Source organism: Penicillium psychrosexuale (genome assembly GCF_028828465.1).
Source record: "Penicillium psychrosexuale strain IBT 29551 chromosome Unknown utg000002l, whole genome shotgun sequence".
Lineage (NCBI taxonomy): Eukaryota > Fungi > Ascomycota > Eurotiomycetes > Eurotiales > Aspergillaceae > Penicillium > Penicillium psychrosexuale.
In genome coordinates this window covers 6,592,130-6,606,993 of record NW_026643187.1, presented here as the reverse complement: position 1 = coordinate 6,606,993, position 14,864 = coordinate 6,592,130, and the positions used below count along the sequence as shown (strand labels likewise).

General features: G+C 44.7%; 5 protein-coding genes across 5 annotated transcripts; 4 read left to right on the top strand and 1 right to left on the bottom strand.

The window, feature by feature from the left end:
* Nucleotides 1-3,095: 3,095 nt before the first annotated feature.
* N7518_003616 (uncharacterized protein) lies at nucleotides 3,096-3,975 on the top strand (the record flags this gene model as incomplete). The annotated part of the gene is made up of 4 exons (XM_057184543.1): nucleotides 3,096-3,299; nucleotides 3,394-3,560; nucleotides 3,634-3,715; nucleotides 3,757-3,975. Coding segments are annotated over 4 exons (672 nt in total), but the record flags the coding sequence as incomplete, so codon positions are not given.
* A 472-nt stretch (nucleotides 3,976-4,447) lies between these two features.
* N7518_003615 (uncharacterized protein) lies at nucleotides 4,448-6,283 on the top strand (the record flags this gene model as incomplete). Its single annotated transcript, XM_057184542.1, has 1 exon — nucleotides 4,448-6,283. The coding sequence occupies one exon, from the start codon at nucleotides 4,448-4,450 to the stop codon at nucleotides 6,281-6,283; it is 1,836 nt and encodes a 611-aa protein (XP_057045992.1).
* An 839-nt stretch (nucleotides 6,284-7,122) lies between these two features.
* Nucleotides 7,123-7,584, top strand: N7518_003614 (uncharacterized protein; the record flags this gene model as incomplete). The annotated part of the gene is made up of 1 exon (XM_057184541.1): nucleotides 7,123-7,584. One exon carries the CDS (start codon nucleotides 7,123-7,125, stop codon nucleotides 7,582-7,584), a length of 462 nt encoding a protein of 153 aa, XP_057045991.1.
* A 4,369-nt stretch (nucleotides 7,585-11,953) lies between these two features.
* N7518_003613 (uncharacterized protein) lies at nucleotides 11,954-12,624 on the top strand (the record flags this gene model as incomplete). Its single annotated transcript, XM_057184540.1, has 2 exons — nucleotides 11,954-12,220; nucleotides 12,274-12,624. The coding sequence occupies 2 exons, from the start codon at nucleotides 11,954-11,956 to the stop codon at nucleotides 12,622-12,624; spliced, it is 618 nt and encodes a 205-aa protein (XP_057045990.1).
* Nucleotides 12,625-13,278: 654 nt separating this feature from the next.
* Nucleotides 13,279-14,725, bottom strand: N7518_003612 (uncharacterized protein; the record flags this gene model as incomplete). The annotated part of the gene is made up of 2 exons (XM_057184539.1): nucleotides 13,279-14,496; nucleotides 14,549-14,725. 2 exons carry the CDS (start codon nucleotides 14,723-14,725, stop codon nucleotides 13,279-13,281), a joined length of 1,395 nt encoding a protein of 464 aa, XP_057045989.1.
* Between the last annotated feature and the right edge of the window lie 139 nt (nucleotides 14,726-14,864).

Genomic DNA, 14,864 nt, shown 5'->3' with positions numbered 1-14,864 from the left:
TTTCTAGTTCTACTATTCTTATTAGTAGATACTAGCTAGGTTTCTTAATATCCTTACTAGGTTGAGAAAATAGCTTTTAATATACCTTTTTATATAGCTTATCTACTAATAGTACTATCCTATTAAGTCTTATAGTAAGATAATAGCTTACTAAACTTAATAGTTCTTTCTTATTATATCTTTTCTTAGGATAGACTTTACTATATATCTCTAAGTCTTATAGCGAAGAATTCTAGTAAGATTATTATAATTACTTATAGGAACTATATTACTATATCTTTTACTTCACTGACTTTAGCTATAATATAATAAGTATATAGAGTTTCCTATTTTAGTAACTATTTTTTAATATTTATATTCTAGTCTAGACCTTAGTCTAGATTATTCTATTCTACTCTTAGATTTAATCTATATATAGGGTTATACTTAGGAGTATAGTACTATCGTAAATTTCGAAGTAGTGCCTAGGGAGAATCCTAAGTTAGGAATACCTAATAAGATAGGAGAACGTTTGATTTAATAGCGTTTACTACTATATTAAATCCTTAGAGACCCCTATTATAAGTAGTCTTCTTTTCTTAGTATTTACTATTTAGAATATTAAAGATATTATACTAGTTATTTCTATACTCCTTCTTAATATCTTCCTATTTTAGTATAATTAGTATAACTAGTCGATCTAGTTCCTTTTCTAGTTTAGAGTTATAATAATCCTAAATGTTATATATTTAGGCAATAGCCTAAATGGTTATAAGCTATAGTACCTAATTGGTCGAATCCTTTAAAATTATATAAGAAGGTATCGCGGAGAGAGGATAATAATCTACTATAATATCTGAATCGTAGTCTTAAATAAATTCCGATTGTGATTAGTTATTATTACTTTCGGGGTTAAGTCTTATTTTTAGGGGTATCCCGGTATATGGCTAGGTATCTTAATATTGACTAAATGGTATATCTAAAAATAGGATAAAATGTTGAAAAATTGTAAGAGTTAAGTTTAAAGCGATTCTAGGCTTATAACTAACGGAAAAACGGTAGTAAGGCGATTGTATATGTAGCAGAAAAATCTTAATAAATTCTCTAACTCTCTAAAAATAACAATAGTCCTAAAATATGATAATCTTATGGATAACTTAGTAATCAAAATAAACAAAACAAAATGAAAGGATGTTTTTCGGGCGAAAAACTGCGGGACTGGTTTTTCGGGCGAAAAACCATCTGAGTTGGTTTTTCTGCAGAAATACCAGCCTGGTCAGTCACGTGACCCAACTGTATCAGGAATGAAAAATAACAGTATTCATCCTAGATTCTGACACTATCGACTTTATCGCGTATAGTAGGAAGGTATCGACTTTTGGTACTTAACAGCCATAGAAGCTATTTAACCCCTTAATTCGACTAAATTTATGAGGAAAACGATATTATACTAATTTGTATGCCACTGTATTCCTCTTACCTTTTACAACTACTTGATATCGGCTGTTTTATGGTCCTAAAACGATTGTACAGTCGGTTGGTTAAAACGAAAATGCGGTAAAGGATTAACCACATTGATAAACTTGACTTTCTCGAAGCATACCCCTCTGCACGAATTAAAGCTTTTAAATCGGAGACGATTAAAAATAGCTTCTCAGTAGCCGGTTTAATACCTTTTTCACCCGATCGGGTCCTTTTAAAACTGAATATTTGTCTTCGAACACCAACCCCCCCCCCTAGCCGGGGTAGCGATTAGGACCCAAAAACACCATCAAACTATATTCAATTACAAAAGCAAGCTTTGTCTATTAAAGCATTGCTTCGGATGAGATCAAGAAGCCCTCTAAGCCCGCTCAATTCGGCAATTAACCAGGTTTTAAAAGCCTGCCAGATTACCATACAATCTGCCGCTTTTCTTGAGAAAGAAGTAAGCGATTTACGCGCTGAAAATGAGAAGAAGAAGCAAAAGCGGACCCGATCTAAACGGCAGATACCCGCCGCAGAGGGTCTTTCGGTCCAAGAAGCTTCTGAAATGATTGCTAGGTTGGTGGAAGCATCAGAAACACCCCTAGACCCCCCGAGCGGAAGCACTCAATCAGGGTTAGAACCACGTCCACGGGCTGTACCAAGGTATAGTGGGTGTAATAAGACAGGGCATAAGATCAATAGGTGTCCAGATAAATGATTCTTTTTAGTTTAATTAATTTAATGGCGTTCTGGTTGAAATATATGCATTTAAATTCAATGGGTTAGGTGGGGTGCGCAGCTCGCTTGGGAATTACGTTAACCCCGTGACTTGTATAATATATATAATTTGACCTTGTATTTTTAGGTATTATCTAGTATTCGAAGTATTTAATTGTAGATATTAAGATATATAGAGGGTCACCCGCATACGACCCCCATAGAACCAGGGTCAGAGCGACCCTGACCCTCGGAGGGGCGGGTGGAGGGTCCAAGGTAATGGACCACCCGGAGGGTCACTGCCAGGTCTAGATACGGTATATAGATGCCGTAATAGATATATATTATTTAGATTTTCGAAGGCTTTAGATAAGCCACTGAAACCTAAGATTGCACATAAATGGATATATACATCGAACAGGCCTAGACTAAGATATTTGCCTTGGTAATCCACGGTCTCGAGTTCTGTTGGTGCGGGTGCGGATGATTCTTGGCCTAGATGGTAATCTTAACATCCGTGGCGATAAGTGTCTGGTTTTCTATGATTGTGCCTGACGCGACATCAACAATATTGGCATTGGTGAATTTGTATCCCTTGGGTGCCGGGCGGGTCTACGGTTTGATATCGGAGCTGGGGAGGTTCTGTGCCATGATGAATTGATGCGATATGAGATATTGCGATATACTGTTCATTCAAGAGATCAAGAGGTTAAATATTCCTAAAAGAGGTGACATGATTGAGCATTGCGGGGATCATCGGATCTAACTACATCGGCAAGTTGACAGGCAGATTGCCGTCTTTATCGGACTGACGACCAACTCCACACGGTGATCTTTTACCGAATTGATTGGAGATAAGGATCCTCTTTTATAGCTAAGGGGAAATCTGGGGATTGTCTCTGATATAAAACATCCCTTTGTATATATTTAGTGAATGGTTGGTCTCCAATCGACCTGAAATCACTGCACTGAACCGCCTTTGCCAGGTATTTATCCCAATAGACAACTTCAGCAAGGATATCGCAAATAAGGAGTCCGATCGAATGACCGGTGAATTGGTCGAGCTCCGGGGCTCCTACACTGCCGAGGAAGAGAAAGCCGTTTTACGCAAGATTAACACAGTCATTCTGCCTTTGGTAAGTGGTTCTCGTCCTTCATTCCAGCCATACACTAGCTAATAGGCAAACATAGATATGCTTCATCTTTTTCCTCCAATATCTTAACAAGTAGAGTCTGAGTTATACTGGCATCTTCGGCTTGATCGAAGATCTCAACATGACCAGCTCGCAATACTCATGGTCAAGCTCCATTTTCTACGTTGGGCAACTGATTTCTGAGTACCCCTTTATTTATCTAATGAGTCGACTTCTATCAAACAAATTCGTCGGTACCACCGTGTGAGTTTTCATCCGGCCTTCGTGTCATATCATTTCATATGCTGACAGCGTTTACTTGCACAGAATTGTCTAGGGCATCATCTACATATGTCTGGCTGCACCTCAAACCTTTGGCGGATTCGCTGCTGTACGTTTTCTTCTCGGATTCAGCGAAGGTACTATCTCCCTAGCATTTATGACAATAACGAGTATATAGTACTGCAAGCAAGAAAATAATGCCCGAACCGCGTTACAGGCTTCAATAAATGGACTGGCTCGAGTACTAGGCTGTTGTCTGATATACGGGATTAGCAAGAACACATCACTCACGATAGCCCTCTGGCACGTATCATTCATTAATCATGGTGGGATAACTCTTGCAGCCGGGGTGGCATTTTTTTTTTTTCTGATGCCGAATGGGCCCAAGGATGCATGATTTCTCAACGCTCGGGGGAGACAGATGCTATCTCTACGCATAGCGCAGGATCGAGACGGTGGTGACAAAAATCTTTCTCGGTGGTCTAATTAAAAGAGACTATCAAGGACCCTAAGGCGTGGATTCTATTTTGGTTTGGTGTTATGGTCTGCATGCAATCGTCCGTGCTGACTTTTGCCTCACTTGGCAAGTCGTCCTCGGCGGATTTCAGAAGTCATTGAAATTTGAGACGGCAAGGTACGATAATCAATGTCGGGAGGTTGCCGACATCTGAACGGGTAAACAGCTCACGTGTCTACATGTCATCTGGCAGTATTGTGGACGCATGCCTACGCCCTACTGAGGAGCGGTCCGAAAAGCTAGAATTCACCTTGGAAGCCCACTCAACTCTTTTCTCTTTTCTCTTTTTTTCCTCTCCCAACTTCATCAGCAGAAATATTCAGTTCATCCATTTGTTTTCTTTCAGATCAGAATGTCCACTTACAAGCCCCGTGAGTTTCCAAGTCCCGCCTCTTCAGGCCCGCCAAGCCCGCGGAAGAGGCGTCGGCTTCTGAGGGAGTCAGAGGACAATGAAGGTGAAATGAGGCTGGAGGAGTTTCTTTATCGCACAGACCCCTTTCGGAGCAACACATTCCACGGACATGACATCTCAGAAATGAAGACCGAATTTCTCACTGCAGAAGAAAATCCAACACGACATCTTCGGCCTGAGATCGACGCAATCCTCAGTCAACACCGGATACCCACAGAATCTTTCCACCACACCCTGAAAGCACGAGTTACAGGCAGCTATTTCTTTTTGCTGCGCGTTACGGTGTCAGGTGATGGGTCAACCTTCATCCGCTTAGGGCCTATCAAAGACAGCCTTGTCAAGCTGCTTCATAAGAATTTCCTTACGAATGTGCACGTCGAGGTTCTCAACGGAGACCACTTCTCTCCACCTCATCTGTATCCCATTGCCTCAACAAGTGCAGTGGTTTCCGCCTTTCACACGCTCAAGCACAGTATTGTGGAAACGATGAGTTCTGCAGTGGGGGAGAACTGGCAAATGATTTGCCCGTTCAACGTCGGTGGCCCTGACATTCGCTCGGCGCGACCTGGAATTGTGATTTTCGTCCAGCCACTACTCATGGCCAACTGGTACGAAATTCGGGCCCGGATCATCGGACAACTTTCATTGAAGGTGTCAGCTCTGCTTGTTGACGTGGAGTTTCTGCCGGGAACCCTTAATCTCCTGAAACATGATGCTTCCATCTCATTCAGAGATCGGTTTGATGACAGAGATTGGGTGGCGATGGGTGATTCAATTGGAATCAGCGGTGATCAGAATGCTGGAACTCTGGGCGGTTTTGTTGAACTAAGATATGACGACCGGGCCCATTTTGGGTTTCTAACTAACTACCATGTTGTGAGACCAACAGCACACACTCCCTTCCGCGATGAGGTTGATCGCACTGGAATTTCCGCCAATTTCCCCCCTGACGACCAAAATGCAACTATCATCGAGTCTATCGCCCAGGTGGACCGAGACCGTACACTCGCGGATATTCAGCACTACAGAGAAAGCCTCGCATCCCAGAAGGCTCGGGTCGAAGAGACCATTGAGCTGCGGCTTCTCGCCGGAGAAGAACCCAGAGAAGCCTCTCGGCAGCGGCTCCAGGACCTCGACGTCGCCGACGCTAGTCTGATCCAGACACAAAATGTTGTGAAGTCTATGCCATACGTTCTCGGCAAAGTCAGATTTGCATCAGGACTATTGGTCCATGGCAAACGGTTCCTTGATTGGGCATTCGTCGAGCTTACAACCGAAGCCCAGCAACGGTACTTCCGCCCGAACATAGTACCTGACATCCCGCGGAAGCAGAGGCCCACGTCGACTAATCTCCTATCTGGTGGATCTGCAACCTTTCTTCCCCGGCCTAACAGCTCTATCACACAGTTTGGTGAACTACAGACTGATGAGTACTACTTCAAGAAAGGTCGTACCACGGAGGTGACTGGGGGCATCTGTAATGGTGCGAAAAGCGTCTGTCTGTGGAAAGGGCGACGATATGAAATCGATGGCGCTGAAATATCAATGGCAACCCATATCACCGAAGAATATGTTATCACGGGTGTGGATGGCGATTTCCTGGAGGATGGCGATTCTGGCAGCTTCGTGATCTCTGCCGACAGAGATGTTGCAGGAATACTATTTGCTGATGTGATCCACGAGGGAAACCGCATCGGAGTAGCTTTGAATATGCCAGATGTCGTCGAGTCGATGAAGCTCAGGCTGAATCACTCCGTTTCTCTGCATCTTCCTTGATGGTTCTTTGCTTTTTCTGTCAGAGTATGCTGATAACTCCGCTGTACTCCTTTGACAGCATTTGCTGACTTCTCGCCATGTGCCTTGAATTTTGACTATTGCTGGCCTGTATTCTTATCATCATGGCTCTGCCATCGCCTTTCCTCTGTCGTCTTTTGAAATCCATAGCTTTTTGCTTAGTCAATTGTCACTTATTCTTACCTCTGTCACCCTAGTATCGAGACTTCTTACCTATATCACCTATACTCACCCTAGAGTGCCGCTTAGGTGCTAAAGGCGTATTAGCTATTGACTGTATAGAATAATGGGCTTAAGTACGGCTGAGCGGACGGGAAGCCCTGTTTTCCACACCCTATGGTCGTATGCACCAGGTTTTATATGGGAAAGAATCATAGATAGAATTAATTCGGTGTTACGTGACGGATGACAGGATGGAAGAATGAATAGATAAGATGAGAATCGGGGTGAATCACCCGACTCGCGCGACCACTGCATTGAGAGCTACCACAACTTTGCCCCATATCGCGATGCATGAAGTAGTGTAAGGAGAGCATTCATGGGGAGATTCCCTGACCCAAGACGTATGAAACAAACCGAATGGGGCTTGACGCTAAAAGATTCCGCTCAATAGGGTGAGGGTACCCCCCTGTTGGAGCCAGCGCTTAATTAGTAGAATGAGAGATAAATGACAACGCGCAGCAAAGCTTTTAAATCGCAATCATTTCCCCTAACCGCGAACAATAACCTACCTCATATAATTCTGCAAGCTCTCTTGAAGCCATCGCAGGCTGCTAGGTTCTCGATTACACGAAGCAATTCAAATTTCACATGTCGACTCCATGGCTGAAGTAGTTCGAGTTTTATCTAGCGCCATCACATTCGCGACCCTTGCAATCCAGGTCGGGAAGTTGGTTCAGACATTGAAAGACTACTGGGATGCAATACGCGACGCTCCTGCTCATCTCAAGTGGCTAGTACGAGAGATCGAAGTGTTCGGGTCCATAATGGCTGATGTTGACGCGGACCTGACACGATACCCTGTCGCATTAGCCATGACAAATTGTCGACATGCTTTACAAAGCTTACGATTCTGCAAAGAGGCTGTGGATGTCTTGAACGTGCTCTGTGAGGATAGTCTACAAGACGTCGGCTCATCAAATAGGTTGCGCAGGTCCTACCAAGCTGTCAAGATAGTGCTACGCCAACGGAAAGTTGAGAAGCATATTTCAAAACTACCTAATGTGGCCCGTCTACTTATGCTATCACAGCAATGCTATACAAAGAGTACGGTCTACGCCTAAGATCGAGGATACTCGTTTGTGTCCCCATCTGCATGATTATCTGTTTTATGACTCTACGGATCGGTGACTATCTGCTGTTTGCATTATTATTGTTTGCTAGATAGATTGTTTACTCAATAGCTAAGCGAGATGATGGAAGTTTGCATTGTTTGTAAAGTGGCATCTATATCAATGGGCTGCTTCCCACTTTGCAACTTGCTTATTCTTTCCCTCTCTATCTTAGTTATTTTGAATAGAATGAACTCTGCTTCCATTGCAGGAAATAGCACGTCACAGTTTGGACCATTGAAGGCCTAAACTTTTCGACATTTTTAAGTCTCAGTTTAAAAGATTCATGGTAAGAGCAATGGGCAGGAAGATCTCAACAGTCCGAACTTTTGACAATCTGGTAGACACAATTAATAAGCAAAATGTACAGTCAATTAACTAACTAATCATCACATGAGCGGTGTGTAAAAAGACCTACATCAACATCGATGAGATCCGTAAGCCTTATTGCGATCATATGAGCTGAATCTAGGAAGGAACAAGCTCGTCATTCTCATTAGAGATAATCAGTGATAAAGAAAATGGCCAATGTTCTTCGCACGTTCATCTGAGAGGCAGCACATTCATTACTATGTGCTGGATCAGTCCGGTTGGCTAGATGATAGCGCTCTCAGAAGTCATAAATACCTAGATTTTGGTGAGTGACAGTTGATTCGACATCTCATCCAACGCATTATCGATGTCTTTCCACTCAGCAAGTGTGGGGGAAATGTCTGGCTCCTGGGATATGCCCATAGCAAGTCCCTCTTCATGGATCTAGTCAAGTTCATTCTTCATTTGGCGCAGGTGTACGTTGATAGCCCGTTTCTTAATACTCTGGCGGTTCCTGAGCATGTAATTATTTCGCCATACTGAGTACGGTTGGAATAAAGAAGAGATTATCCGACCCAGCAAGACTTCTCGCTCGAGCCTTGTCGCTCGGCCAGGTATCGTGCGGGGCATACGGTGCATTGCAGAAGGATGGAAGCCATGTACAATATGGGTAACATGTTCTTTGTGTGAGAAATCTGATACTCGTTTGTTTTCGGCACCTCGTATCGATGATCGTAGCTTTTCAGCCGCCTCGTGCTTCAGTGACGCCCAGACATTTGCCCCCTGGAAATTGACAGATTGGCACGAAAGGATAACCGGCGGCTTGAACGTGTAAATAAAATCAAGTGTGAGCGCAAACATTTCATCAATTGCTTTTTTGCGCTCATCGGGGTGACTTTTCACCCATTTATCGGTCAACATTGGAAATAAGTCCACGATGATGATGTCTTCAAGCTTTATTTCAAGCCTTTGCAACTGTACTTCGAGCCAGAGTAGAGTTTTGGTTTTTGCCACCATCTCCTTGTATTCCAAGTGGTCATGTATTGGATTTTGAAGCAAGATCCAGGGGAATGTGCGAACCCCGCAGAGCAGTTTTTGGAAATTTTGTAAGCCCATTTTCGATAAGTTATATTTTTCGCGAAGCTTCTCGGCCCGGCAAGATAAGGATCGGTTGGAAGAATCCGTTCGATTTCTTTTTGCACCGCAAGGGCAGGTTTGATTGTCCTCTCCACAAGCATTTCCAGTGTTTGTACTAGCGAAAGATCACCGAAAGATTTGCTAAGTTCGTCCATCTCGGTACTCATATTGGCTGATTTTCGGGGTTCTGTGGCTGGAGAGAGAATGGATCATGATCAAAATATCTCGCAATAAAATGAAGTCGATGCAAGATAGAAAATATTAGTGGGAAAAATCCGAGTACTGCTCTTGATTACCTCGGCGCAAACGAATGGCTCATAAAATAGCCCCTGCTGCCAGATATTCGAAATATCAAGACCGACATGAAGAGCAACTATTATTTGTCCAAAAATTTCCTATCAAAGCAAGGCTTAGCCAAGGCTCAATACTCACAGCCTACTAAAATGCTGTGATCGGTCAGAACGAGGTCTAACTAACTAGTTAGTTAGTTAGTTAGTTAGTTAGTTATGGACATGCTGTATTAGCTAATGAAAATGCGTTGGAAAGTGGGTCATAAGACACGGCCCGCCGGGGAACCACTTGATTGATTAGGTTTATTTGGCTTTGGTTTATCCAGACCGTCTTACAGTTTCATACTCATCACATATGTCTGGACTCAACTACAACTATATTTGTGCTAATAGGAGATATTCTAAACCTCTAATCAAAAAGGCCTGATGTAATCTGAGTACAGCATGGTGGTAACAATTCCATATTTGGGATGGAAGGCGTTTAATTCGAGTTTATGATTGGCCATGGAACCCCGAGAGCTAAAGTTACATAGTAAAGATATTCTCACCTTGGGATTCTCACCCAAGTCGCGCGACTGCCGCACTGATCCTTCCAGCTAAGCTACAATTTAATATGATTGGACTGCTGCCCCCTGGAACACTCGTTCTCGTAGCATATACAAATAGGCACCCGAGGGAATGCATCGAAGCGTTGGAGAATCAAGCTTATGATTGAATATAAATGCGTCGGTGGTCACACACCCTACTAGAACCGAATCCCATGTTGCTTAAGTCTAAGCGGACGACTATGGTTGTAAGTATCTGGAATAGCCTGGAAAAATTATATGGAGCCCAAGCTGAAATAGGTAGTAGATGAAAAAAAAGTTAAGTGCGCCATAGACCGGGCGAGAAGGCGGAATCGCCGTCCGCTCTGGCCCGTGTTCCTATGTGCTTCCCGTAGACAGCCGCAAAACTATAACTATATTAGTAGCCAATGACAAAGAGAGTACCTAACTTCGCGTCACTGCGCATGACAAAAGTCCTATGTATCTGTCTCTCGGGCCTATCAAAAGCCGCTGAGAACCAAGAGAGACCTGATAACCCCTCTTTTCATCCCGAAGACGGCCCCGAGACAGCTCTCTACTATGCCTCATAGTATCAGTCCTTAGGCCTTTCTCGCTCAATCTTTTAGCGTTAATCTAGGTTCTGCGCCATGCTATTGTGATAGGGCAGCCTAAAGTAATTAATGCAATTGGTCCTGCTCTAGATGATATAAAGTAATAGAATAAAATTTGTTATACCGAATAGTATATTTCGATCGATTGTCTCTAAATTCCCTGGATATCATAAATTTTTAATACCTCACCGATATTCTCGTATCGTAACTTCACCTATAGCTCCTCAGCCTCTACCCGAAATTATCAAACTCGAACCGGAGAACGAACCTCGGTGTGCCGGCTATGCCCTTTTTGAAAGGGCTGTCGTTGTTACGTCCTTATGAATATACACGGTCGTAGTTTAAGAGCGACTAGCGACTAATAGTGCGCCTTGGGACCATGCCATGGATCTGATCCTAGGGCCGGGTATGATGCTAGGAACTGAACGTGGGGTCTGATTTACAAAATGAAAAGTGGGCCCTAAAATGGGCTATTAATATAAGGAATATAACAATATAACTAAATTGACTAAAATATGACCAATACGTGGCCCCTGAATTTGGCCGTCTTTGCGGGTTTCTCGGATTTGAGCGCTCAGGAGACGGCTTGGTCAAATATACGCATTATTAGTGACCGATTTCGAATATTGTCCGCCCATTCCAGATCCCGCCTCCGGAAGTCATATCCGACCCCAGGATCCACAACATGGTTCTCAGGCACTCTCTTGATCGCTCCGGGCTTACTGTATAGCTCCGGAAAACGGAGGGCGCGCAGTGAACTAGCGTTCACTGCGTTCCATGGGATCGAAGAGCCGCTAATGCGAAGTGATTTGGAGGCTAGACAATCCTACGATCAATGATTCGGCGCGTAGGCGAATACGGCGGGCTAATGCATCCAGGCTGTTCAATTGCAGCAGTGGCTTGCTGTGTTTGGCTGTCCGCTATTCTTTTTCCCAGGCGCTTTATTCTTTGGTTGCTGGGAGGAGAGTGTCTCGTATGTACAGTACTCCCCAAGAAAGTCGCGACCGACAGCAGAATCTCGAGATATATCTGTCCTTGTAAATTTCCTGTCTGCTTTACTGGGTAAATCTTTCCCCTGTCAATCTTCTCATCTGCTATGATATCTATACAGTCCGGTACTAATGTCAAGCCACCGTAACGATTGCCTCTCAGATTGAGTTCACCGCCCCGTCGTTTAATACCTATGCTTGGTTCGCCCAATCGCCTGGGCGATCAGACCCTCATTACCATCCGCACCTGCCGCCACTTGTGATCTGATCATCCTGCATTCGACTAGATCGTTATCGGCATATCTGCGTACTGCATTGTTACCCCCTGTCATGGACGCTCTTTAAGAGCCGTCTGCCCCGGCTCTTGTCGCGCCCACTTTAGTTTTCCCACGGTCTTCCTCTTCTACTACCCTTAGTCGCTCATGCTACTATAAGCTATGCCGATCTGCCCAACTCAAGCATCCGGTCCCTCAAGTCGGGAAATGGAAGCATACCTATCGGCCCCTCATCCTTCGGTGAATGCCCATGGAGCCTCTCACTCGGCCCTAGAGCTTCCACTAGGTCATAGTGAGTGGGGTCTCGCCACCTACACTCAGGATCGTGACCGTTCCCTTGAGACGCGCTCCTTTTCCTTTTCGGATGAGCAAGTTCGCTCCATGGGGTTCGTCAGAGGTCATCCACCGGGTCATGATCAAGGTGTCTCTGTCCGCTCACTTAACCATCTCATCCCTTGCTAATCATATCTCGCCACCCCTAGATCGCCAAAGTAACAGCACCTCTTTCGATGGTACCGACAATATCCAATCTCCCAGCCATATCAAGCACTGTTATACAAACACCGACATCGATCACTCTGCTCAGGTCTTTAATGGAGACGTTGCCCGCGCTTACGATTCGTCTTCCACCAGAGAGCATCATTTACACGGTGGGTCCGTCAAAAACAAAAGTAGGCTTGTCAATGGAGATCTTGATAGAGATACCTTCCTGGCCATGTTCTGCAATTCCAATGGCGAAACTCAGTCCAGAGAGACGGCAGCGGAAGAAAGCTCACGCTCGGCGGCGTGAGCCCCATACGGAAGATTGGGCTCTTCCACAAGAGCGGGTTTGATTTTGACCCACCTCGCTGCTAGATTTCACCTTGATACATTCTACCTGCGAATTGATATATTCACGGGCTATGCTAGTGAGATCCCAGAAATCTGTCATGTGATCATGTACGGCCCTATGAGGACCGATCCTGCACTCATTACTCCCAACTCCTGTACTATAGTACTTGGTCGTTGGTTTACCTAACTCATACAAATCATGCGATCTTCTCTATAGGATACTAGAGACTCTCTTATCCATCGGGCTAGTTGATTACTCAGTGATTACCCGGCTCGCTGTCTAGACCCGGTGCGCTCACATGACCTTGATATGTGTTCTTTTCTATTCTCTTGTTAAGTAGAGCACTGATATTGGATAAGCGGCTCAAGCTAACCCCAGAACATTATATTTTGAGGGGCATTAGAGACCAAGAAAGCGACAGAGGAAGCTGATAAGACCTCGCCCCCTGACTGAGATGAATTTGAATCATTTATAACAGAGTCTGACAATGTAGAAGGTCCTACTATCTTACCTCCTACCCTCACATTCAATGTCTTATGTATATTACAAAAACCACATCACCTAGCATTGCGGGTACAAGGCTGAATATCTGGCCACTCGCAATCACCCTGGATTGAATCACTGACTGGGATGGATTCACCCTTCTCGGATAATATTATAGCACGATTAGGAGCCCTGCACCAATAAGACCAGCCATAACTTTGTTGGGACTTCCAGTCGGAGCAATTGCCCCGCCCTTGCTAGTCGAAGTGGCACTCTGGGCACTTGAAACGGAGGTAGGAGGAAAAAATCTGATCGGATTTGGTTCAATGACAGTGGTTGGGACTATGGCAGATGTAGTGACCGACACAGACGCCGCCCCAGAGATCGCACTGGACCCACTGCCGATTTCCAAGATGTTGTCTTCACCCGAGCTGAAGTTTGTCGGCGCTATGGATATCTCGTTGTTGGACAAATCATAGACCACATAGATGCTCTGCAAAAACGTAGCACCTAGCACTGCGGTTTGTCCGCCACTGGGTACAATGCTGAAAATGCATACCTCGCCATCGCCCCCCAGGATGAAATCACTCACTGGGATACTAAGATCGAAATCGCTGAATGTAAATGTCACATTGTAGCCTTTTTGTCCCACGGTGCAGTTGAGTCTCCCGACATCGCCATAATACCAAGCACCCAAGTCTTTATAGATCTGTTCGACAACTCCATCTGGGAGATATGTCCATGACACCGCCGAGTCCAGAGCCACGTAGAAAGGTAAATCGGATGTCGTGTTCTTGGAGGCACCGCCGGCTTGAACTGCAATCCCTGTCACCAGGGCTACGGGGAGATGGTGGACGCCGTTGATAGCTGGAATAGACATGGTATGCAGTTCTCCGACGTACTTTGCCGTGTTGACACCGCCAAAGAGAATGCTTCCTGTGGTTCCAATGGAGTCATCCATCCACAGACTGTACGCGGCTGATTTGATGTCACCGGTTTTTATCAAGGCCTGGAGGATCCTCGCAGGGGCATCTGATTCTGGGCCCACAAGGTATCCTAGGCCAAGAACATTGTCACCATCAATTCCAAAGTTGACACCTAGTTCCATGGCGGGTATAATGGCTCCATTGATCCCCACTTTCTCGTTTGCGAAGTCTCCCGTCAGAATATGGCCCTGATAATATGTCGCATTGAAATCGTGATCGAGGACCTGATACGTTGAGGAGCTACTGATGTTGAAGTATCCTTCTTCGTTTGTCGATTCACAATAGTTTGAGTTGGACGCGGTTATCGCGAGATACCCGCTACTTGTATCCAATCGAACTTGGATCTCCTGAGGCGGCGTGCCTATAGTCACATTGGAAAAGAACCTTGGAAATTCTGGTTCCTCCTATAAAGGGGGTCAGTCATTTTATGTAGAGACTACAGCAAGGAAGCCATACCTGAACTTCAAATGGTGCCGAGACTGTAGAGATTCGTTTCTGAAGCCGAGTGGCAACGTTAGCTGCGCGTTGGACTGGGATCTTGACAATTGCCGGTTTATCCCGCTGGTGGAGTGACAATGCCTCGACTCCACCCCCTGCCAGGCAGGCGAGCCAGAGGAACCACTTGTGAATCATGCCCTCGCCGTTTCAAAATTATAAGGAAAGGTGAGAATATGTAATTTGGATGACAACCAAAGACCTTACATGAGAAAGAAAACGAAAAATGAAAGGAGTAAGTGTGGCAGTTTCAAAACATCTCGACACTACAAGGGCT